This window comes from Nerophis ophidion, linkage group LG05 (genome assembly GCF_033978795.1).
Source record: "Nerophis ophidion isolate RoL-2023_Sa linkage group LG05, RoL_Noph_v1.0, whole genome shotgun sequence".
Lineage (NCBI taxonomy): Eukaryota > Metazoa > Chordata > Actinopteri > Syngnathiformes > Syngnathidae > Nerophis > Nerophis ophidion.
This window is the reverse complement of record NC_084615.1, coordinates 39,141,476-39,165,718: the sequence shown is the minus strand read 5'-3', so window position 1 is coordinate 39,165,718 and position 24,243 is coordinate 39,141,476. Positions and strand designations below refer to the sequence as shown.

The 24,243-nt window shown below is 40.9% G+C and overlaps 1 protein-coding gene across 2 annotated transcripts in view; it reads right to left on the bottom strand.

The window, feature by feature from the left end:
- man1a1 (mannosidase, alpha, class 1A, member 1) overlaps positions 1-20,212 on the bottom strand; it is a 240,298-nt gene extending 220,086 nt beyond the window's left edge. The window contains exon 1 of one of the 2 annotated variants that reach the window (XM_061900904.1): positions 19,472-20,212. In XM_061900904.1, the coding sequence (XP_061756888.1) occupies positions 19,472-19,984 (513 nt within the window). In that variant the 5' untranslated portion in view covers positions 19,985-20,212. Of the gene's footprint in view, positions 1-2,387; positions 2,393-19,471 lie in introns of those variants that run through there. The other variant, XM_061900905.1, reaches the window with a different exon arrangement.
- Between the last annotated feature and the right edge of the window lie 4,031 nt (positions 20,213-24,243).

The following is a 24,243-nucleotide window of genomic DNA, read 5'->3' as shown; positions in this document are numbered from 1 at the left end:
TTTTTTTCGGTTCGGTACGTACCTCAGTGTAGAGGTCACAGTTCGGTTCATTTTCGCTACAGTAAGAAAATAAACAAATATATATTTTTGGGTTATTTATGTACCAAATTTGTAAACAATGGCTTTATCCTTTTAACATTGGGAACACTATAATAATTCTGCCCCACGTTAATCCACATTAAACAGCCTCAAGTTGTTGCTTTGATTAAATAAAATGACAAAACCTTTATTTTACATATAAAAAATACAACATTTAACAGTTTCAAGTCAACTCATCATGCTTGATTTATTACAGCATTTGGGAAGCCTGTAGTTGACTTTTTTTATGTAAATGTTAGATTTTTGTCAACATGTGATAGTAGGCACCCTGTCATTCAAAACTAGGCTGCTACATTATGTATGATTAATGTAACTATAGCTGAAAAATAGTACAATAGCAATAGGAGAGACTATTCATCCCTGAAATCTATGGAGTTCATGTTAGTTCATGTGAAATAACAGACAGACAGGGCCTTGCTGCCCCTAACGCACGCGCGCACGGCAAAATGAGCTAACGTAACGCTAAAAGCTAATTAGCCTTCTCATCACCTCAAGCCAGAACTGTGAGCGAGCGGAACTGCAGTTTAAGTTTATAGAAGGTCAACGGGCTCACAGTGATGTTTGTAATAGTTGTGACTGGAAAGTGTTTTTTATAATTTGGGGGGTGTACGATGTCCGCTGCTAAACACATGTCTGCTCGACAATGAAGCATTTACAACTTGCGTTCTGAATACGCACTGCTGATTGGCTGTTACATTGCTCTGAATACGCACTGCTGATTGGCTGTTACATCGCTCTGAATACGGACTGTTGATTGGCTTTGTATGTAACCAATCAGATGGTTGTGTGGGCGAGACAATGCTGGGTGCTCACTGCTCAGAAAGAGGCGGAAAGCAGAGCAGCTTGTTAAGACTTTAGAATTCAAACTCGTTCGATACACCCTCGTACCGAACCGAAACCCCCGTACTGAAACGGTTCAATACAAATACACGTACCGTTACACCCCTAATATATATATATATATATATATGTATATATATATATATATATATATATATATATATATATATATATATATATATATATATATATATCATACTTACCAACCCTCACGATTTTTACGGAGACTCCCGAATTTCAGGGCCCCTCCCAAAAATCTCCCTGGGTAATAATTCTCCCGAATTTCTTCCAATTTCCACCCAGCCAACAATATTGGGGGCGTGCCTTAAAGGCACTGCCTTAAGCGTCCTCTACAACCTGTCGTCACGTCCACTTTTCCTCCAAACAAACAGCGTGTAAGCCCTGTCACCTAATATATGCGGCTTGTACGGACACACATAAGTGAATGCCACGCATTCTTGATCAACAGCCATACAGGTCACACTAAGGGTGGCCGTATAAACTTAACTTTAACACTGTTAAAAATATGTACCACACTGTGAACCCACACCAAACAAGAATGACAAAAATATTTCGGGAGAACATTTGCACCGTAACACAACATGAACACAACAGAACAAATACCCAGAACCCCTTGCAACGCTAACTCTTCCGGGACACTACAATATCTCCCGAATTCGGAGGTCTCAAGGTATGATATATATATATATATATATATATATATATATATATATATATATATATATATATATATATATATATATATACTAGGGCTGCAACAACTAATCGATTAAAATTGATTATAAAAATAGTTGCCGTTTAATTCAGTCATCGATTTGTTGGATGTATGCAATGCGCATGCGCGGAGGCTTTTTTTTTTCCCCCTAAACCTTTATTTATAAACTGCAACATTTACAAACAGCTGAAAAACAATAATCAAAATAAGTACAAAAACTGTACAAAACAGCGCCAGGGCTGCACTGAGGCTAAGTCTCATGTGGTGGCAGTGAGCCAGCCAATGATGTGTCATTTGCAGCTCACGTGACCACATTTCCTTTGTGGAAACATTCTAAAAATGGCGGCGATGACCAAGAAGAACGCGGAGTTGGAATATAATTACAACACTTTATGTACATATTTATATACAAATTTATATAATATGTAACTACAAGCTCCATTCACAGACAGAGTCCCATTGCTTTTATGAGCGGTCGAGGGAGTCAAAAGCCCCAAAAAATATATTTATACATATTGTTTTTTTGTTTTTTTTAGTTGTGGCGGCCGTAATTCTTTCGTGGCGGGCCGACACTATTAAAGGGGAACATTATCACAATTTCAAAAGGGTTAAAAACAATAAAAATCAGTTCCCATTGGCTTGTTTTATTTTTCGAAGTTTTTTTCAAAATTTTACACCTCACGGAATATCCCTAAAAAAAGCTTTAAAGTTCTTGATTTTCCCTATTTCCCTGTGACGTCATATAGGGCTGCCAATACAAACAACATGGCAGCTACCACAGCAAGATATAGCGACGTTAGCTCGGATACAGAGTCGGATTTCAGCGGCTTAAGCGATTCAACAGATTACGCATGTATTGAAACAGATGGTCGGAGTATGGAGTCAGATAGCGAAAACGAATTTGAAGAAGAAATTGAAGCTATTGAGCGAATAGCTATTGACGCTATTCGGCCATAGCATGGGTGTACCTAATGAGGTGGCCCATAGCATGGCTGCCTTATTAGCATCGCCGGTAAAATGTGCGGACCAAACGATCAGGACTTTCGCATCTTGTGACACTGGAGCAACTTAAATCCGTCGATTGGTAAGTGTTTGTTTCGCATTAAATGTGGGTATCTAGTTTCAAATGTACATACAGCTAGCATAAATAACATGTTAGCATCGATTAGCATAGCATGTTAGCATCGATTAGCTGGCAGTCATGCTGCGACCAAATATGTCTGATTAGCACATGTCAATTACATCAACAAAACTCACCTTTGTGATTTCGTTGACTTAATCGTTGCAAATGCATCTGCAGGTTATCCATACATCTCTGTGCCATGTCTGTCTTAGCATCGCCGGTAAAATGTGCAGACACTCTGGCAAATTCAAAGGGGGTCTGGCGGCAGATTTTTTGCCAGTGGTGCAACTTGAATCCCTCCCTGTTAGTGTTGTTACACCCTCCGACAACGCACCGACGAGGCATGATGTCTCCAAGGTTCCAAAAAATAGTCGAAAAAACGGAAAATAACAGAGCTGAGACCCGGTGTTTGTAATGTGTTGAAAATGAAAATGGCGGCTGTATTACCTCGGTGACGTCACGGTCTGACGTCATCGCTAAAAGACCGATAAACAGAAAGGCGTTTAATTTGCCAAAATTCACCCATTTAGAGTTCGAAAATCGGTTAAAAAAATACATGGTCTTTTTTCTGCAACATCAAGGTATATATTGACGCTTGCATAGGTTTGGTGATAATGTTCCCCTTTAAAAGAATGTGTGGGAAACCCTGTAGTATGTACATTCATAATATGGTTTGTCTCATTACAGAAAGAAACAAGGCAACATTAGAGACTTGGTACAAAGGAAGGTGTGCACACCACAGCAAGCGGTTGCATTGACTGATGCTATCCTGAATATGTTGCTAACTGACATGAGGCGACTATCAATGGAAGGTTTTAGACAAATGATTCATGTCCTCAACCCTGGTTACACTCTTCCCTCGAGGAACCAATTTACCAAACTGATGTAGAGGAAGTACGAGCGGACATTCCATGCAGTTGTAGACTGACATAAAAGCCACCCAGAGCAAAATTGCTCTCACTACTGATGTGTGGACAAGTATAGCCTACCTTGGCAATACATGCCACTACATTGGAGAGGAATGGAACATGAAGTCAATCTGCCTTACGACCATGCCACTAGAGAAAAGACATTCAGCATCCAACATTGCAGAATGGCTGGAATAGGTAGTAGCCAGGTTTGAAATTCCCCTAAGCAAAATTATTGCTATTGTGCAGGCAGGACAATGGTGCACTTTATGAAAAAAAACATTTTTGTAACACTTAACTTGTTTTAGTTGGCAAGTCGAAAGGACATGGTGCCAGAACAATTTCCCTTGTGGATCATTAACGTTTGTCTAAGTCTAAGTATGCTGTTTTTTTAAAATAAAGTATTGGAAAGGATAGAAATGTAGTTTGTCTCTTTCATCCGATTATTAATCGATTAATCGAAGTAATAATCGACAGATTCATCGATTATCAAATTAATCGTTAGTTGCAGCCCTACCATATATATATATATATACACACATCATATCCACACACATATATATAAAATTATATGTCAAGCCTTTGTTATAATTTGATCATGTTCTACAGTTTTTGAAACCTTAAAGTTTTCATAAACTGTAAGCCAAAATCATCAAAATTAGAACTAATAAAGCTTACAATATATCACTTTGAATGTCAGAATGTCATAAGTAAATATCACGTTAATAAATATGCTACATATGTGCCTCTCGAGACCTCACTGTAGGTTTTGTAAAGTCATGTTACCTCTACACTAAACAAAATTGATGCTAATTCCCCCCCAATTTTGTCTTTATTTTTCCCAAATAGGAATCGATAAGAGAACCGTTAGGGAACCAAATCGTGAAGCAAAATCAAAACCGGAAAAAACCTTATTAATTCCCATCCCTAATTACTTTACTTGATTTTTCGTAAACCCCCCCCCCAGCTATTTTCAAGGTGTGGCGGCGCGCCACATTCAGTTACATTAAAGGGAAAACCCTACTCTTCGGGAAAGTTACCACACATGGAAAGCTTGGATAATGGGGGCAAAGAACCCTCATGGACAAACGTTTTCTTTGTACTGTACTCCCGTGTGTTTGTTTGAAAACACGCATGAGCACAAAGACCGATGTATACAAAAAACCCTCATGACCAATTTTCCCTCTAATTTTCCATGTGTCTGAGCAAACACAAAAACTCCCTGAGCACTCAGTTGAGCAACAGGTGAGCAACATCAGATGTGCACACTGTGGCTACACCAGCATCAAACCTGTTTGTTAAATTTAATGTTTTACTATAATAATCAAATGACAGCAGTCATTTTCATGAGATACTTTTCTAATATAAGTGATTTTGCCCACTTAATTAACATCGATGACAGCAGTCATTTTCGTAAGATTATTTTCTGATATAAGTGATTTTGGTCGTTGACCGTTTATTCCCTTTTGGGTCGCGGGGGCGCTGGTGCCTATCTCAGCTACAATCGGGCGGAAGGCGGGGTACACCCTGGAAAAGTCGCCAACTCATCGCCAAATATCCATATGTTAGCATTCTTAATTAATGTTAGTAGAAAAAGCACAAATCTGATTGAGGAGTTATAGTGTAACGACCTGGCATTTTCACTGTGTTGCTGATGTTGATGTGTTTCGGCCTGGTTTGCACGACAGAAAATAACCACTTTTTTCCATATGGAAGTTTGAGGCTGTGAGAACCGTTCAAAAACCGAAAAAGATTGTGTTACCATAAATGAATGAAAATTAATCACAGTGTTTGTTTTGAAGGCAGCAGACATTGCACAGACACTGATCACATCACGTGCCTGTGGGATAACAGAGTGATGTGCTCTTCGCCCCTCAAAACAAACTTTGACAGAACTGTAGATAAAGCCGGGACATGCTCATTTCAAAATTAGATTTACAGCCCTGAAATAGTAAATGGTAAATGGGTTGTACAAACCCCGTTTCCATATGAGTTGGGAAATTGTGTTAGATGTAAAAAGATAAACGGAATACAATGATTTGCAAATCATTTTCAACCCATATTCAGTTGAATATGCTACAAAGACAACATATTTGATTTTCAAACTGATAAACATTTTTTTTTTTTTTTTTTTTGCAAATATTCATTAACTTTAGAATTTGATGCCAGCAACACGTGAAAAAGAAGTTGGGAAAAGTGGCAATAAATACTGATAAAGTTGAGGAATGCTCATCAAACACTTATTTTGGAACATTCCACAGGTGTGCAGGCTAATTGGGAACAGTTGGGTGCCATAATTGGGTATAAAAGCAGCTTTCATGAAATGCTACGTAATTCACAAACAAGGATTAGTAAGCAAATTGTCGAACAGTTTTAGAACAACATTTCTCAACGAGCTATTGCAAGGAATTTAGGGATTTTACCATCTACAGTCCGTAAAATCATCAAAAAGTTCATAGAATCTGGAGAAATCACTGCACGCAAATGATGATATTACGGACTTTTCATCCTTCAGGCGATACTGCATCAAAAACCGACATCAGTGTGTAAAGGATATCACCACATGGGCTCAGGAACACTTCATAAAACCAATGTCAGTAACTACAGTTGGTCGCTACATCTGTAAATGCAAGTTAAAACTCTACTATGCAAAGCCAAACCCATTTATCAACAATATCCTGAAACGCCGCCGGCTTGGCTGGGCCCGAGCTCATCTAAGATGGACTGATGCAAATTGGAAAAGTGTTCTGTGGTTTGACGAGTCCACATTTCAAATTATATTTGGAAAGAGAGGACGTGGTGTCCTCCAGAACAAAGAGGAAAATAACCACTCGGATTGTTGTAGGCGCAAAGTTCAAAAGCCAGCATCGGTGATGGTATGGGGGTGTATTAGTGCCCAAGGCATGGGTAACTTACACATCTGTGAAGGCACCATTAATGCTGGAAGGTACATACAGGTTTTGGAGCAACATATGTTGTGATCCAATCAACGTTAACATGGACGCCCCTGCTTGTTTCAGCGAGACAAGTGTTACAACAGCGTGGCTTCGATAAAAAAGAGTGTGAGTACTTTCCTGGCCCGCCTGCAGTCCAGACCTGTATCCCATCGAAAATGTGTGGCAAATTATAAAGCGTAAAATACGACAGCGGAGACCCCAGACTATTTAACGACTGAAGCTCTACATAAAACAAGATTGGGAAAGACTTAAACTTTCATAGCTTCAACAATTAGTTTCCTCAGTTCCCAAAGGTTTATTGAGTGTTGTTAACAGAAAAAGTGATGTAACACAGTGGTGAACATGTCCATTCTCAACAACTTTGGCACGTGTTGCAGCCATGAAATTCTAAGTTAATTATTACTTGCAAAAAAAAAATAAAGTTTATGAGTTTGAACATAAAATATCTTGTCTTTGTAGCGCATTCAACTGAATGTGGGTTGAAAAGGATTTGAAAATCATAGTATTCTGTTTATATTTACATCTAACACAATTTCCCAACTCAATAGGAAACGGGGTTCGTACTTGTATAGCGCTTTTCTACCTTCAAGGTACTCAAAGTGCTTTGAAAATAGTTCTATATTTACCCATTCACACACTGATGGCGGGAGGTGCCATGCAATGCCCTAACCACAACCCGTCAGGAGCAAGGGTGAAGTGTCTTGCACAAGGACACAACGGACGTGACGAGGTCGGTAGAAGGTGGGGATCGAAACAGGAATCCTAAGATTGCTGGCAAGGCCACTCTCCCAACTGCGCCACGCCGTCCCCATTGTTAATGTTGAAATCTTGTTATTTTCATTTCGGTGTCCCGCCCTCTACCGTTTGACCAATTAGAAAGTCAGTGACTCTGTTACATCCAGGTTGCTAGTTAGGCACCGCCCTCTTTGTCTGGCTACTGCCACTGGTAAAGTCACTAAACACGTCAGACCTTAGTAAATCTAAAAGGTGTCGTTACGATTCTCAATTTATTCATGACAAAGCCAGGAACAAAACGAGGATTAGTATCTGGAATGCCTTTGAAAGATGGAGACGATTGAAGGCGGTGAAGATTTTTTCATTTGACGCCAAACTTGCTAATTTTGTCCTTAAGTTTTCTTACTACTTGTAAACGGAAATGGACATTTCGTATGTAAACTACATTGTCCAATACTGTCTATGCTCTTGTCTAATAAAGCTAGTATGTTCGTGCAATGAATGCTTAGTGTGATGGTACTTAGATCCTAGTGAAATGCTTAGCATGGTAGCCCGGTCAATGACACATCGACATATAGGCTAACGGGAGAATTATATGCCCGTTAGCCTGTATGTTGATGTGTCATTGTACTGACGGGGCAAAATATATCTTCGACAAATAAAACCTATGTAGATATGGGTAGTGTCAGTGCCTATTTTGTTCTCAATTTGCTGATACGCTGAGTAAATGGGTTCCAACATTAACACGGCTGTCATGGCAATGTGAAATGTATAAAGACAGACAAATCACATGATAAAATAATTCCTCAATTGCGTAGCCTATAGCCATACCTTGGTAAAATGTCTCCTCTTTAGTTTTGGGTGTACGTTAGGCTGCTAAGCATGCTCTACTTGTTTTCACCAGTATAACCATTGTTTGTTTTAGTCTTCGTTTTCTAACAGTAGTGACAATAACCATATGATTACCATTTGTTGACGTACTTCCTCCTGAAAATAGACACATTTCTGTGTAAGATGTGTTGGTTAGAGAATTGTTATTGACAAAATGCTTGTCTATTCAGCTATTATGGTTCCAGCACCTCAACCACTAGTAAGAGGCAGTGGAAGTTTGAAGTTCCTTGGAGTAGCCCAGTCGATCGAGCTGGATTTGGCTGTGTATCTGGCAACCTCAGTCAGGGAGAGAGGGAGGGGACTAGAGAATTTTGACCGTGATTGCAGTACAATTTCTGGCAACATTACTACATATGGCTCCTTTAAGTGAGGTTAACTTAATACAAAACTTGTAAAAGAGTTGGTGAATTACAGATTTTACCATAGTAACAGTTTGACCCTGGAACTAATTATTTATATCATATATTTTAAAATATTGGAACAAATTGGAAGAAAATGAATCAGCTAAAAAAAGGGTTGTTGTGGACGTAGGTCTCATCAACAGGATGATAATGGACCACACGCTCCATTTATCGGTGTGGCCATTATGTACAAATTAGCCAGCTGCCATTTTGATCTAGCAGGAGCAATAAAGGCAAAATAAAAAAAGCTACTTCCAGAACAGAATTTTCATTGGTTGTACATCTGTTTAGTGAGGGTGCAGCTCGCTGTAAATTCTACATTCGTTGTGATTTCTGTCCTTTTCTGTGCCTGAGCAAAAGTTACCTGAGTGGCTGAGTGAAGGTGAAAAAACATTTTAACCAATATTGCTGATCTGAACTTTTATTAATGCCAATGTTTCAAATTTCATCCCTGCTAGCATTTCACCATCTGTGACACTGACATTCAGCCTCGCCATTTGGAACAATTACGTGACCTTTCTTTGAGATTTATTCTCGCAATGAATTACACCAATATAGGAGCGATATCCATGCTAATCCATTTATTTGCTCCTGTTGGCTTCAGGATAATGTTTTGAAATTGCTTAAAACAAATTTTTGTTAATCCAACTTGATATTACAGGTACCCTACATGGCCAAAATTATTGCGACAGAAGTGGAAAAATGCGGAGTCTGTGCAGATTTTAGATTATGTCTAGGGGGATTCTGCTCCATTTGTGGGGGTCGTAGGTCCTTGATGTTGGACCCTAGGGTGAGGGTCTGTTGGTTTGCCATCTTCATTCTAGTTCATTCCAAAAGTGTTGTATGGGCTTTTTGTCCAAAATGTCTTGATAAAATGAAGATATCCAGCCTTGTATTGATGAATTAATGAACACTCTTATCCATTTTGCACACAATCATAAATATACTGCATCCAGACAGTAACCCACTTGCTGTCAACTGATGAAAAATAGACTGCTCCCCCAAAAGAGCGATTTTTCTTTGGCTTTATTCATATTTGATGATTTAACAAAATATCCCCCAGCAAGACCATTCGTGTCACCAGTGCTCTTTACAAAAACAGCCTCAGTCAGTCCCTGGAGGCTGCTGTTGTTGTTTTAATAATTATAGTGGTAGATAGATGGAAAGTGTGAAAAAAAACGCAGCATGGACGTTAGAATGAAAACCAGTACATCTCAGCTATTGTGGAATAGCAATAATGTATAAAAATTTACATTTTTGACAAACAGCTCGCTCCTCCCCTTCCAAAACTTCCTGGCTAGCTTGACGTTAATGTTCTCCACCAATTTCAGATGAATATTGTCAATAAAAGTGACTGCTGTAGTTATAGTCTACAAGTCAAATGTATTTGCTGTTAAACATACTTGGCCAATAAAGCTGGTTCTGACTCTGCTTCTGATTAGATTACTGAACAATCTTCCTCGTCGCTCTTCAATTGCCATTGAAGCTAACAACCTAAATGCATAGAAGCAAAATCCCAGTTCAAACCCTAACTTTGGCTAAGAAAACATCAAGCCACTGAAGGTAAAAGTACTGACAGTCGTAAATATGTGGCGATTATAAACATGTTCTGGAAAAATGTGCCTTTACACAAAAAAGTTTAAACCAGAGCTCAACTTTGACTATTATCCTGGCTTAGTTTTGAACCCACAAATGCTTAAACAGTATTAAACCATTGCCTCTATGGCTGACAAAGATTCCAGAAAGAGACAGTTTAACCATGATATTGATTAATTACATTTCCATTATTTCCTGAGGTTAAAATTGATCAACTCAGAGGTCAACCTCAATGGTGCCACTGTATGGAAATGTGTCCCAGCTTGCGTGGTGCAAAGGATGACCTATTGTGCTCCCATGTGTCCCTGTGGCGTTGTCAACTGAAACCACCTTTTGTACTTTCCACAGGATTTCATCACAGGTGTACTGTGCACAGATACACACTCCAACACTGACTGCAATCAAACACCATGGGGAAAGCAGACACACACATACACACAAACACACACACACAAATCCAACAATGAACATGAAATAGATACAGATACAAATGCCTTTATATAGCACAGCAAAAACAACATATTGGTTGGCAAAACATTTTTTGCACAAGCCGCATGGGTTTTTGCCACTCAGGGGGGTCCTTTTTTTCTCGTCACTTCCGTTGAGGTCTACATTTCAAAAGGTCTCTGTGTTGCTGCGAACATTTCGGACTATTTGACACTTTTGTTCAACATGGATCGAAACTACAATAACAGAAATGTTTGCTGTCACCACTGGTTTGAAGGGGACCTGCACTTTTTTGGGAATTGAATCTATTATTCACAATCACTATGTGAGACAAGCACACATTATTTTTTATATGCATTTGAATTCTTAAATAAATGCCAAGAAAAATCAGCTAACAATGGAGGTTATGGAATTTGCGCTATTCTGCACATATTGCCCTCTAAAAACCTTCATTGACGTTTTATACTGTATACATGCTGTAAGTATATATGTAATAAGGAAATTCATAATGTGTAATATTTATGTATTTTTGTCATTTCAAGCACACAGCAGCACATTAATTTCACATACGCATTACAACGTTTGCTATTTCCATCAACAACAACTACTACCAATCATGGCAGACTTCATGTGAGCCAAAGACAAATGATGATCCAGAACTTTATATTTTTGAGCCTGAATGGAGGATGAGCTACAAGTTGTAAAAGCTGACTGATGAGCAGATCCAACACATAGCACTATTGCTCACAAGAAATACAAACTATGATCATAAAAAAACATTCACATAGTGTACAATGTCGTCTCTCACTGGGATGCAGACTAATGGGATATTTATATATTCCTGTTTTGATCAAGAAATAATCATAATCTTCACGCAGGTTAGGAAAAAAAAGTATTCATAAACAAGCGTCTTTTCAAATATTTCTGGCCATATCCAGGTCTAAGTTGAATGTCAAAGTTAACCAACTAACCGTGAATGACAGGCAAAATAAATTTTTAAAAAGTAGTTATTTTAACCTTTTTTATCATTTCTTTTTTATAAACACAGTACAAGCATACATTGTCATTTATTAAATTCCTACTTCCTTAATGATACAGTGTTTTCTAAATTTAATATTACCCCAATTAAGGAGGGTTTTGAGAGAAAAGCTGTCTCTCAGCTGATTACTGTGCTTTAAGTTGCAAGCAAAATTTTGATTTACAAGCATCCAGTTGGTGTAGCAATGGCACAGCGAACCTTGTAAATCCTTGCTAGCTTATATCTACAGATTGGCATAAGAGGTTTTTTTTTCAACCATAGTAATGAAGAGAGTGTGTGTGAAGGTCAGTGCTGAAAAGAAGAAGTAGATGATATTTATTAAATTAAAAAAAATAAATTATCAAAAAAATGACAGAACGTAGGGCAGTACGGTGGACAGGGGTTAGTGCGTCTGCCTCACAATACGAAGGCCCTGAGTAGTCCTGGGTTCAAGCCCGGGCTCGGGATCTTTCTGTGTGGAGTTTGCATGTTCTCCCCGTGACTGCCTGGGTTCCCTCCGGGTACTCCGGCTTCCTCCCACCTCCAAAAACAAGCACCTGGGGATAGGTTGATTGGCAACACTAAATTGGCCCTAGTGTGTGAATGTGAGTGTGAATGTTGTCTGTCTATCTGTGTTGGCCCTGCGATGAGGTAGCGACTTGTCCAGGGTGTACACCGCCTTCCGCCCGATTGTAGCTGAGATAGGCACAAGCGCCCCCTGCGACCCCAGAGGGAATAAGCGGTAGGAAATGGATGGATGGATGACAGAACGTGTCATCAACATCTAGGGGTGTAACGGTACACAAAAATTTCAGTTCGGTACGTACATCGGTATAGAGGTCACGGTACGGTTCATTTTCGGTACAGTAAGAAAACAACAAAATATAAATTTTTTGGTTGTTTATTTACCAAATTTGTAAACAATGGCATAACATACATATATACACACAGGGTCCATTGCCAGGGTTAATGTCGTCAACATATATAAAATAAAAACTAAATAAGATAAGGCTCAGAATGGTTTCTTAACAAAACCTTTTTACATATAAAGTGCTTTTTTTGATTGATTGAGACTTTTATTAGTAGATTGCACAGTACAATACATATTCCGTACAATTGACCACTAAATGGTAACACCCCAATAGGTTTTTCAACTTTTTTAAGTCGGTGTCCCCCCCATATGGACTTAAATCTGCTGCTATAAAAACATTTGTTATTGCTTTAGCCCTGCCTGACTCCCTGAGGAGAGGCTTCTTGAATGCGGTGGTGACGCTTTAAATGGGTTAGCATGTGTTATGAGAGTAGCATATGTGTGTGTGTGGCCCTTTAATATGTGACAGCATTGAGGTGAGTGTGTGGGTGAGCGAGGTGAGGGAGTGGCGAGTATTTTGTTGGATTGGCTGTGTGCAAGACCTCAATAAAGCCACTATTTGCAACTAATCGCCGGACTCTTCATTTACCCTGGAGTCCGGAGATGTGGAGACCCACTGCCGGGTAGAGTGAAGGGTGTACCCACCATGAATACATCAGCCCTGGAGGAGTGTCTCCACTGCGCTCCTCGACTATGGTTTGGGAGCTGAAAGCAGGAAAGATGCAACACATGTTTGACGTGTTGTCGGAAGCAGCTGCTGAACAATATCGGCAAACCTCCGTCCTCCATTGTTGTCAAACGGGAGATCTTAACGAGACAGGAGGTTCTTCCAGCTCTGGCTTTTGCATGTGGTCCTAGCCCGGTCGCTACTAGCATGTGTACTCATTCGGTACACCTCCGAACCGAACCAAAACCCCCGTACCGAAACGGTTCAATACAAATACACGTACCGTTACACCCCTACCAACATGCCGAAGCAATTTGAGCGCATCACTGTCTGCACCATACTTAAGCATAAGGGGCCTAATGCCAGTCACGTATGTTAAAATAAACAGCAGACATTTATCGATGAAACTATGGAAAAGCTGCTGAAAGGAGATAGCGTATAAAGCCCACTTTCCAAGGTAAATGATGTATATTATAGTTACATTATTTCATAAAACTACTGTAGTTGTTAGTACCACATTCTATTGTATTGGTTTTAATACAATATTTCTTGTCTAGAACGTTGTTGTTGTGCTTTTTTTTTTTTTTTTAAATAGAATGTCACATGTTACAACTTGTGCCGTTTTGGTGTGTGGGCAAAATCAATAAATTACTCTGATTAATTTCAGTGGGATATGATGATTTGAGATACAAGTGTTTCGGGTTAAGAGCCACAGAGCCAAGTCACATAATTAATTAATAAGCTTGTAAATTAAATTATTCATTTTAACACCTTCCTTTCTTTTAAACGCAATGTGAACAAAATGCAAATGAAAACAAACAGAACAATTTTTTGTCAACATATAAAATATATGATGTTAATGAATTATATGCAGTACGCATGAAGAACAGGGTGATTAAACAACACATTTTTCTCGCTTCTTTTTCAACATGTACAATTGTGCAAAAGTAACCACGAGATGTTCCTAAATCCAACATGTAAACACATGCCTAAAACAACTAAACTATCTCAGCACAGGCTTCACCATGAAACATGACACGCAGGAAGATGAACTTGATAAAATTCCGTCCTTCCCCTGAGGCTTTTAATCAAATGGAGGTGTCGCAAAAGAAGCAAAAGTTAATATGGCTGCGAATGGAACACATTTAATATCTCAGGTCCAACAGTCAGCTTGAAAGGTATCAATGGATGTTAAATGTTTTATGTGGATTTCTGACACATCTCGGCCCCACGCTGTGTCAATGTAATCCATTTTAAATCGCGTTGAATGGCATGTTTAATTGTCTTACTGTATACAGTTGTACAGGTATGGGCGGGGCGGATATGACTCCACACAACAGAATGAGTCTGGTTCAGTGACGTGTGGTGAACTAAACACCAGGTGAGGCATAGATACTTTTTGAGTTTTTATTCTTCTTTTATTTACTTAAATTCATATGTGCAGCTCTTATCATTGTTAATTTAGGTTGCACATTACAGTAACAGGAAAAAGACGGTAGTAATTTGCTTTCAGAGAAACGTTATCGTAATGATATTATTATATGATAAATGTGTCCAAAAAGTATTTGATAAAGTTGTTATTACCGGTAATTACTTTTTGGTCCCATTTTCTTTTAATAAAATAAATCAAGTTTTCAGGCTTGCCCCTGACAGTTTGTCTATGTTTTAGTTTTTTCCTCTGCATTTGTCTGTTTCCTGTGTTTAGTATGTCCTGTCTTTTAGTTCCTATCAAGTGCTCTTAATTTGTCAGCTTCCTGTCTTGTTCCCTGAGTGCTGTGTTCCCCTGCGGCTGATTGGCATCTGGCCACACCTGTTGCCAATCAGCCGGCTCCAATTTGTACCTCCTTTGTCTTGTGTCAGTTGCTGGATCATTGTATTGTATTGTATTGTCACTCTTGTGTCTCTGCCACATGTCGCTCTTGTCGTGTCATTTTGATTTCAGCTATAACCTGTCGTGCTACATCTTGTCCTGGTCGTCGTAGCGGTAAGCTGTTTTTGTTAGCCATAGCTATTTCCAGTTTTTCTGTTTGTTACCCTCTAGCTTCCATGCTAAAGTTCCTTTTTGTTTCTTGTTAGCTTCTATGCTAAAGGCCTTTTTATTTTTTATCCGCCCCCGTGCGCGCTTTTGGTTTGAACCCTTTGTTTGGTTTTGTCTTAGTATTTATATTAAAATCGTGTTTGCTCACTCCATGCCTGCCTCCATCTCTGCATCTTGGGGTTCAACAACAAATAACTCTGACACAAGTATTGTGAATGTATCTTACCTTTGTGTATTTGAAGCAGCAATAGCTATCCTTCATTATAGCGTACTTTGTATGATTACATTCATTTTGTCTTAAAGTCCACTTGATAGAAGTATTTCATCTTGGACACAGTATATAATCCTCCATATTGGCAGACACATTCCTTTAATTAAATTTCATTCAAGCGATAAAACAATATTTTTGCATCTGACAAAAAATACCCACAAACGCTGGCTTACTCTAATAAAAATGCAATGTTTGTTATGAATAGTTAAAAAAAAAAAAAAAGGCTGGCTTTTCACTGGAGAGACATGTGTATGCTAGCTTGAGCGCCCCTACTCTCCCAGTGTGGCAAGTCAGAGTACTGCTGAGGTATTGAACTGCAAGTTGACAATATATCAATCAATCGCTCATCCATCCATCCATTTTCTGCCGCTTGTCCCGTTTGGGGTCGCGGGGGAACTGCAGCCTATCTCAGGTGCACAGGGGCGGAAGGCGGGGTACGCCCAATCAAAGTTTATTTCTATAGCCCTAAATCACGAGTGTCTCAAAGGGCTGCACAACCCACAATGGCATCCTGGACTCAGATACCCTGCCTACTTTGAGGCAGAGGTACTTGCTGCCTCATGGCCTGCATTTTCCCCGTGGCAACAAGCACGTGCCCCCTCGCATGCACAAGCTCAATACACGTTGTGTGTAGCTGTGGAGGCACCACCTGTGTCTGCCTCACTTCTAGTCTGCCTCATTATTTTCATTTGGAAACACGTAATTTCCACGATTCCACACCAAAATCACATAGAAAGCATAGACCATAAGAGAAATATAAAAACATATCTTATTTTATTACTTCGTTTTTGAACATCTCATGGCTAAGCCACCTCGTGGCAAGGTGAGGCACTGGTATCATAGGGGCAGATCTACATTTCTGTCAGTGGGTGCTCGGTATGTGTGTGTGTGTGTGTGTGTGTGCGTGCGTGCGTGCGTGCGTGCGTGCGTGCGTGCGTGCGTGTATAAAAAAAGACGTTCAGCGAAGTTAATATCCCATATGATTTATGTCTTTATTATTTTTGTAAAACGGACAAAACTTAGATTGACTACAACAGGATTGATTTTTCAAAAACAGACAAGCGGTAGAAAATGGATGGCTGGATGGATTTTAAAGATTGAAAGTTGCCATCAATCCCACGTGGGATCGACGTCTATGACTGGTCTGGTTCTGTTCTACGCTAGTTTTGGGAGTTTGATGCGTCCTTCGAATCAAACAATACATGTGTATTAGTAGCTTCCATAAAACAGTCAATATTTAGTAAAAATTGGAATAAAGAAATAAATGCACACTTCATTTGCCATAGTCTAGCAAAGTGTTTTTCAACCTTTTTTGAGCCAAGGTACGGTTTTTGCATTGAAAAAATCCGGAGGCACACCTCCAGCAGAAATCATTAAAAAAAAACACAAAAAAAAAAACTCAGTTGACTGTAAAACATAATTGTCGCAATTGTTGGATATGACTTTAACCCTAACCATGCATTCATCAATATAGCTCTTGTCTCAAAGTAGGTGTACTGTCACCACCTGTTACAGGTTTTCCCACACATTCATCTATTTGTGGCGGCCTGCCACGAAATAATTACGGCCGCCACAAATAAAAAAAATTTTAATTTTTTTTAAACTAAATTTTTTTTTTTTTTTTTTTTTTTTTACGGTTTTTGACTCGCTCGACCGCTCATAAAAGCAATAGGACTCTGTCTGTGAATGGAGCATGTAGTTACATATTATATAAATATGTAAATATTATATAAATATGTATATAAATATGTACATAAAGTGTTGTAATTATATTCCAACTCCGCATTCTTCCTGATGGGTGCTGGTTAGCGCCTTGCATGGCAGCTCCCTCCATCAGTGTGTGAATGTGTGTGTGAATGGGTAAATGTGGAAGTAGTGTCAAAGCGCTTTGAGTTCCTTGAAGGTAGAAAAGCGCTATACAAGTACAACCCATTTATCATTTATCATTTATTGTACAACAATTCTTCTCAACAAAAGAGGAGAAATACAATCTTAGAGAAAAATGTAATTTAAAACATGTGTACGCATGTACAACACTTAAGACCTTCAGGGTATCAGTATGTGGAATTAAATTATGGGATGGATTAAGCAAATAAATGAAACAAAGTATTCATATTATCTACTTCAAGAAACTCTTCAAACTTAGTGTTTACAAAGTATAAAGAAGAAGAATTATGATAAACATTGTGATTTTATCTCATCCATCCATCCATTTTGAAGATAATCTTACTTATCTCACCATATGAAATGTAATTTACTTCACCAAGTCTTATTAATGTATTTATTTTTATTGTTAATACTTATGGAGTATATTGTAAATAAATTGAGAACAGGAAGGGAACAAAAGTTTTAGCAACTGATATGTAAAGGGAAAAGGGTAGGATTAAATAAACTCTGCTTCTTCCTACTCCTTTTCGAACATGTTGAATAGAGAATCTAGAAATTGAGATGTATCATGTTGTATGCATGCATGTTTGAAATAAACTCAAACTCAAAGCCTTTTTCTTAGGGGCACTCACCTTTTGTTTATCTTTGGTTTAACGATTAGACACCGTTTTACCTGCACGCTGCCTCCCACTGTTCCTCCCATCTACAAAGCAATTAGCTACTGGCTGCCACCTACTGACATGAAATTGTATTACACGGTTACGCTGCCGGGCTCCAGACAGCACCGACACTCAACAACAGCAACGATCTAACAAAGGTCTTAACTCATTCTCTTTCTATGCCACATCAATGTGGAATGCACTCCCAACAGGTGTAAAAGTAAGTGCATCTCTATATTCCTTCAAAACCGCTCTAAAACAACACCTCCAGGCAACTTCAACCCTTTACTAATACCCTCCTCCATTTACATCCCATCTCCCCGGATTATAAATAACAATGTAAATAATCAAATGTGGGCTTCACGGTGGCAGAGGGGTTAGTGCGTCTGTCTCACAAAACGAAGGTCCTGCAGTCCTGGGTTCAAATCCAGGCTCGGGATCTTTCTGTGTGGAGTTTGAATGTTCTCCCCGTGAATGCGTGGGTTCCCTCCGGGTACTCCGGCTTCCTCCCACTTCCAAAGACATGCACCTGGGGATAGGTTGATTGGCAACACTAAATTGGCCCTAGTGTGTGAATGTGAGTGTGAATGTTGTCTGTCTATCTGTGTTGGCCCTGCGATGAGGTAGCGACTTGTCCAGGGTGTACCCCGCCTTCAGCCCGATTGTAGCTGAGATAGGCGCCAGCGCCCCCCGCAACCCCAAAAGGGAATAAGCGGTAGAAAATGGATGGATGGATGGATAATCAAATGTACTTCTAATGTATTTACTTGCTCTTATGCTATCTGAACTCACTATGTTCTCTGCTGGCTGTACATATCCTACTAAGTAAGACCTACACTGTTTCAATGTCCATTTCTCTGTTGATGCAATTGTTGATGACTGAAGTAAATAATGTAAATAATTCCATGTATATACTATGATGATTAACCTGTGTGATGACTGTATTATGCTGATAGTATATATTTGTACCATGAATTGATTAACGTGGACCCCGACTTAAACAAGTTGAAAAACTTATTCGGGTGTTACCATTTAGTGGTCAATTGTACGGAATATGTACTGAACTGTGCAATCTACTAATAAAAGTATCAATCAATCAATCATCCATCCATCCATCCATTTCTACCGCAATCAATCAATCAAAAAACATAATTTTCAGAACATAATTAGTGGTTTGCAAAAAACATGTTTAACCCAAATAGGTGCAATCAGATAATCTCCCAAGGCATACCAGACTGTATCTCACGGCACAGTAGTGTGCTGCGGCACAGTGGTTGAAAAACACTGGTCTCGCATGACGTTCGGCGTGAAGTTGACGCTGTCTTACCTGTTTGATTTTCCCCCGTTTTTCCTTTATGACAGGATCCAGGGGTTCGTGTCCAGTGGCCCCCTGGGGCCGCCGGTACTCGATGTAAGGTAAATCATTGGTCGTCTTCCCACCTTGACCCAAACTCTCCTTGGCAACTTTCTCCTTCTCCTTCAAAATGTCCTGTTTGATTTCATCGGGACGTTTCTGAAGAGTATCTTTGGCCTCCAGCAGGGCTTTTTCGTGGTCCTTCTTGATCTTGGCCAAGACCTTCTCCTCGCTTCCCGGCACGCCGGGCTCACCGACGCCGTCCAGACCCGTGCGAGTGTTGGTCTCCACCGCGGACGAATGGAAGAAAACTCCGCTGAGCAGCTTGGAGGAGTCCGGCAGGAAGAAGATAGCTCCGAAACACAGCGTGATAAAGCCGCTGAAGACCAGAAGCAGGATGAATTTCTCGGTCAGCCTGAAGGAGGTCTGGCTGGCGGACTTCCGACTCGGAGTGGCGGTGAAAGGTAACAGAGTTGGGACGGGCATGTTGCTCTTCTTCCCACAAACACTAAAACAAAAAAAAAAGGACCTTTGGTGGGCTGAAATACAGATCACGGCAAATTCGGCTCGGGCGTAATCCACTCAGACGTCCACCCGCGGACCATACAAGAGGGAGAAGGCTATAAAAAGAGCCGACTTAAAGTTGAGAAGGAGCGGCTGAAGTGTGTCGTCCATACTGGAGGCGACAAGCCCGACAACGCTGTACAGAGCAAGCATGAGAAAGGGCAGGACCAGACAGTGACTGACAGCACAAACCAGCCAATCACCTTTCGTTTAGCGAGGAAGTAAAGCACGGAGGGGGCGCGGCTTCATGTATGCACATACATACATAATTATAAACTAAGGAGCAGCATATACAATCAAAATGTATTGCTTTGTTAATCCATGCAAATTGCATGATTAAAAGGGAACTGTACTTTTTAGGGGGAATTTTGCCCATTGTTCACAAACATGAGAGACAAGAACACCTCAGGGCTGCGGAGAACATTCATGTTTTTAAGAGCAGGCTTAAGACCCAACTTTTTTATTTGGCTTTTACCTACCTGATATCAATTGTTTTATTGAAGTCATTAGTGTTTTAATTTTTATCCTATAAGTTATGCAGTAATGTATTTAGTTATATATGTATATACAGTGGGGCAAAAAAGTATTTAGTCAGCCACCGATTGTGCAAGTTCTCCCACTTAAAATGATGACAGAGATCTGTAATTTTCATCATAGGTACACTTCAACTGTGAAAGACAGAATGTGAAAAAAAATCCAGGAATTCACATTGTAGCAATTTTAAAGAATTTATTTGTAACTTATGGTGGAAAATAAGTATTTGGTCAACCATTCAAAGTTCTCACTGATGGAAGGAGGTTTTGGCTCAAAATCTAACAATACATGGCTCCATTCATTCTTTCCTTAACACGGATCAATCGTCCGGTCCCCTTAGCAGAAAAACAACCCCAAAGCATGATGTTTCCACCCCCATGCTTCACAGTAGGTGTGGTGATCTTGGGATGCAACTCAGTATTCTTCTTCCTCCAAACACGGACGAGTTGAGTTTATACCAAAAAGTTCTATTTTGGTTTCATCTGACCACATGACATTCTCCCAATCCTCTGCTGTATCATCAATGTATCCTTTTTAGTATACCTATGATGAAAATTACAGACATCTGTCATCATTTTAAGTGGGAGAACTTGCACAATTTGTGGCTGACTAAATACTTTTTTGCCCCACTGTATATCAATCAATCAATAAATCAATCAATGTTTATTTATATAGCCCTAAATCACCAGTGTCTCAAAGGGCTGCACAAACCACAACGACATCCTCGGTAGAGCCCACATAAGGGCAAGGAAGACTCATCCCAATGGGACGTCGGTGACAGTGACAATGATGACTATGAGAAACCTTGGAGAGGACCGCATATGTGGTCCCATTCATTCTTTCCTTAACACGGATCAATCATCCTGTCCGCTTAGCAGAAAAACAACCCCAAAGCATGATGTTTCCACCCCCATGCTTCGCAGTAGGTGTGGTGTTCTTGGGATGCAACTCAGTATTCTTCTTCCTCCAAACACGACGAGTTGAGTTTATACCAAAAAGTTCTATTTTAGTTTCATCTGACCACATGAAATTCTCCCAATCCTCTGCTGTATCATCCATGTATCCATTTTAGTATAAACTCAACTCGTCGTGTTTGGAGGAAGAAGAATACTGAGTTGCATCCCAAGAACACCACACCTACTGTGAAGCATGGGGGTGGAAACATCATGCTTTGGGGCTGTTTATCTGCTAAAGGGACAGGACGATTGATTTGTGTTAAGGATGTATCGTGAGATTTGGAGGGAAACCTACTTCCCTCAGTGAGAGCTTTGAATGGTTGACCAAATACTTATTTTCCACCATAATTTACAAATAAATTCTTTAAAATGCCTACAACGTGAATTCCTGGATTTTTTTTTCACATTCCGTCTCTCACAGTTGAAGTGTACCTATAATGAAAATGACAGACCTCTGTCATCATTTTAAGTGGGAGAACTTGCACAATCGGTGGCTGACTAAATACTTTTTTGCCCCACTGTATATATATATATATATATATATATATATATATATATATATATATATATATATATATATATATATATATACACACACACATATATACATGCTCCTATCACATAGAACAGTGGTTCTCAACCTTTTATCAGTGATGTACCCCCTGTGGACCCATCCATCCATCTATCTTTTTCCGCTTATCCGAGGTTGGGTCGCGGGGGCAACAGCCTAAGCAGGGAAACCCAGACTTCCCTCTCCCCAGCCACTTCGTCTAGCTCTTCCCGGGGGATCCCGAGGCGTTCCCAGGCCAGCCGGGAGACATAGTCTTCCCAACGTGTCCTGGGTCTTCCCCGTGGCCTCCTACCGGTTGGACGTGCCCTAAACACCTCCCTAGGGAGGCGTTCGGGTGGCATCCTGACCAGATGCCCGAACCACCTCATCTGGCTCCTCTCGATGTGAAGAAACAGCGGCTTTACTTTGAGTTCCTCCCGGATGGCAGAGCTTCTCACCCTATCTTTAAGGGAGAGCCCCGCCACACAGCGGAGGAAACTCATTTCGGCCGCTTGTACCCGTGATCTTATCCTTTCGGTCATGACCCAAAGCTCATGACCATAGGTGAGGATGGGAACGTAGATCGACCGGTAAATTGAGAGCTTTGCCTTCCGGCTCAGCTCCTTCTTCACCACAACGGATCGGTACAACGTCCGCATTACTGAAGACGCCGCACCGATCTGCCTGTCGATCTCACGATCCACTCTTCCCTCACTCGTGAACAAGACTCCTAGGTACTTGAACTCCTCCACTTGGGGCAGGGTCTCCTCCCCAACCCGGAGATGGCATTCTACCCTTTTCCGGGCTAGAACCATGGACTCGGACTTGGAGGTGCTGATTCTCATTACGGTCGCTTCACACTCGGCTGCGAACCGATCCAGCGAGAGCTGAAGATCCCGGTCAGATGAAGCCATCAGGACCACATCATCTGCAAAAAGCAGAGACCTGATCCCGCGGTCACCAAACCGGAACCCCTCAACGCCTTGACTGCGCCTAGAAATTCTGTCCATAAAAGTTAGGAACAAAATCGGTGACAAAGGACAGCCTTGGCGGAGTCCAACCCTCACTGGAAATGTGTTCGACTTACTGCAGGCAATGCTGACCTAGCTCTGGCACTGATCGCACAGGGAGCGGACCGCCACAATAAGACAGTCTGATACCCCATACTCTCTGAACACTCCCCACAGGACTTCCCGAGGGACACGGTCAAATGCCTTCTCTAAGTCCACAAAGCACATGTAGACTGGTTGGGCAAACTCCCATGCACCCTCAAGAACCCTGCCGAGAGTATAGAGCTGGTCCACAGTTCCACGACCAGGACGAAAACCACACTGTTCCTCCTGAATCCGAGGTTCGACTATCCGGCGTAGCTGCCTCTCCAGTACACCTGAATAAACCTTCCCGGGAAGGCTGAGGAGTGTGATCCCACGATAGTTGTAACACACCCTCCGGTCCCCCTTCTTAAAGAGAGGAACCACCACCCCGGTCTGCCAATCCAGAGGTACCGCCCCCGATGTCCACGCGATGCGGCAGAGTCTTGTCAACCAAGACAGCCCCACAGCATCCAGAGCCTTAAGGAACCCCGGGCGGATCTCATCCACCCCTTGGGCCTTGCCACCGAGGAGCTTTTTAACAACCTCAGCGACCTCAGCCCCAGAAATAGGAGAGTCCACCACAGATTCCCCAGGCACTGCTTCCTCATAGGAAGACGTGTTGGTGGAATTGAGGAGGTCTTCGAAGTATTCCTTCCACCTATCCACAACATCCGCAGTTGAGGTCAGCAGAACACCATCCGCCCCATACACGGTGTTGATAGTGCACTGCTTCCCCTTCCTGAGGCGGCGGACGGTGGTCCAGAATCGCTTCGAAGCCGTCCGGAAGTCGTTTTCCATGGCTTCCCCGAACTCCTCCCATGTCCGAATTTTTGCCTCCGCGACCGCTGAAGCTGCACACCGCTTGGCCTGTCGGTACCTGTCCACTGCCTCCGGAGTCCTATGAGCCAAAAGGACCCGATAGGACTCCTTCTTCAGCTTGACGGCATCCCTCACCACTGGTGTCCACCAAGGGGTTTTAGGATTGCCGCCCCGACAGGCACCAACTACCTTGCGGCCACAGCTCCGATCAGCCGCCTCGACAATAGA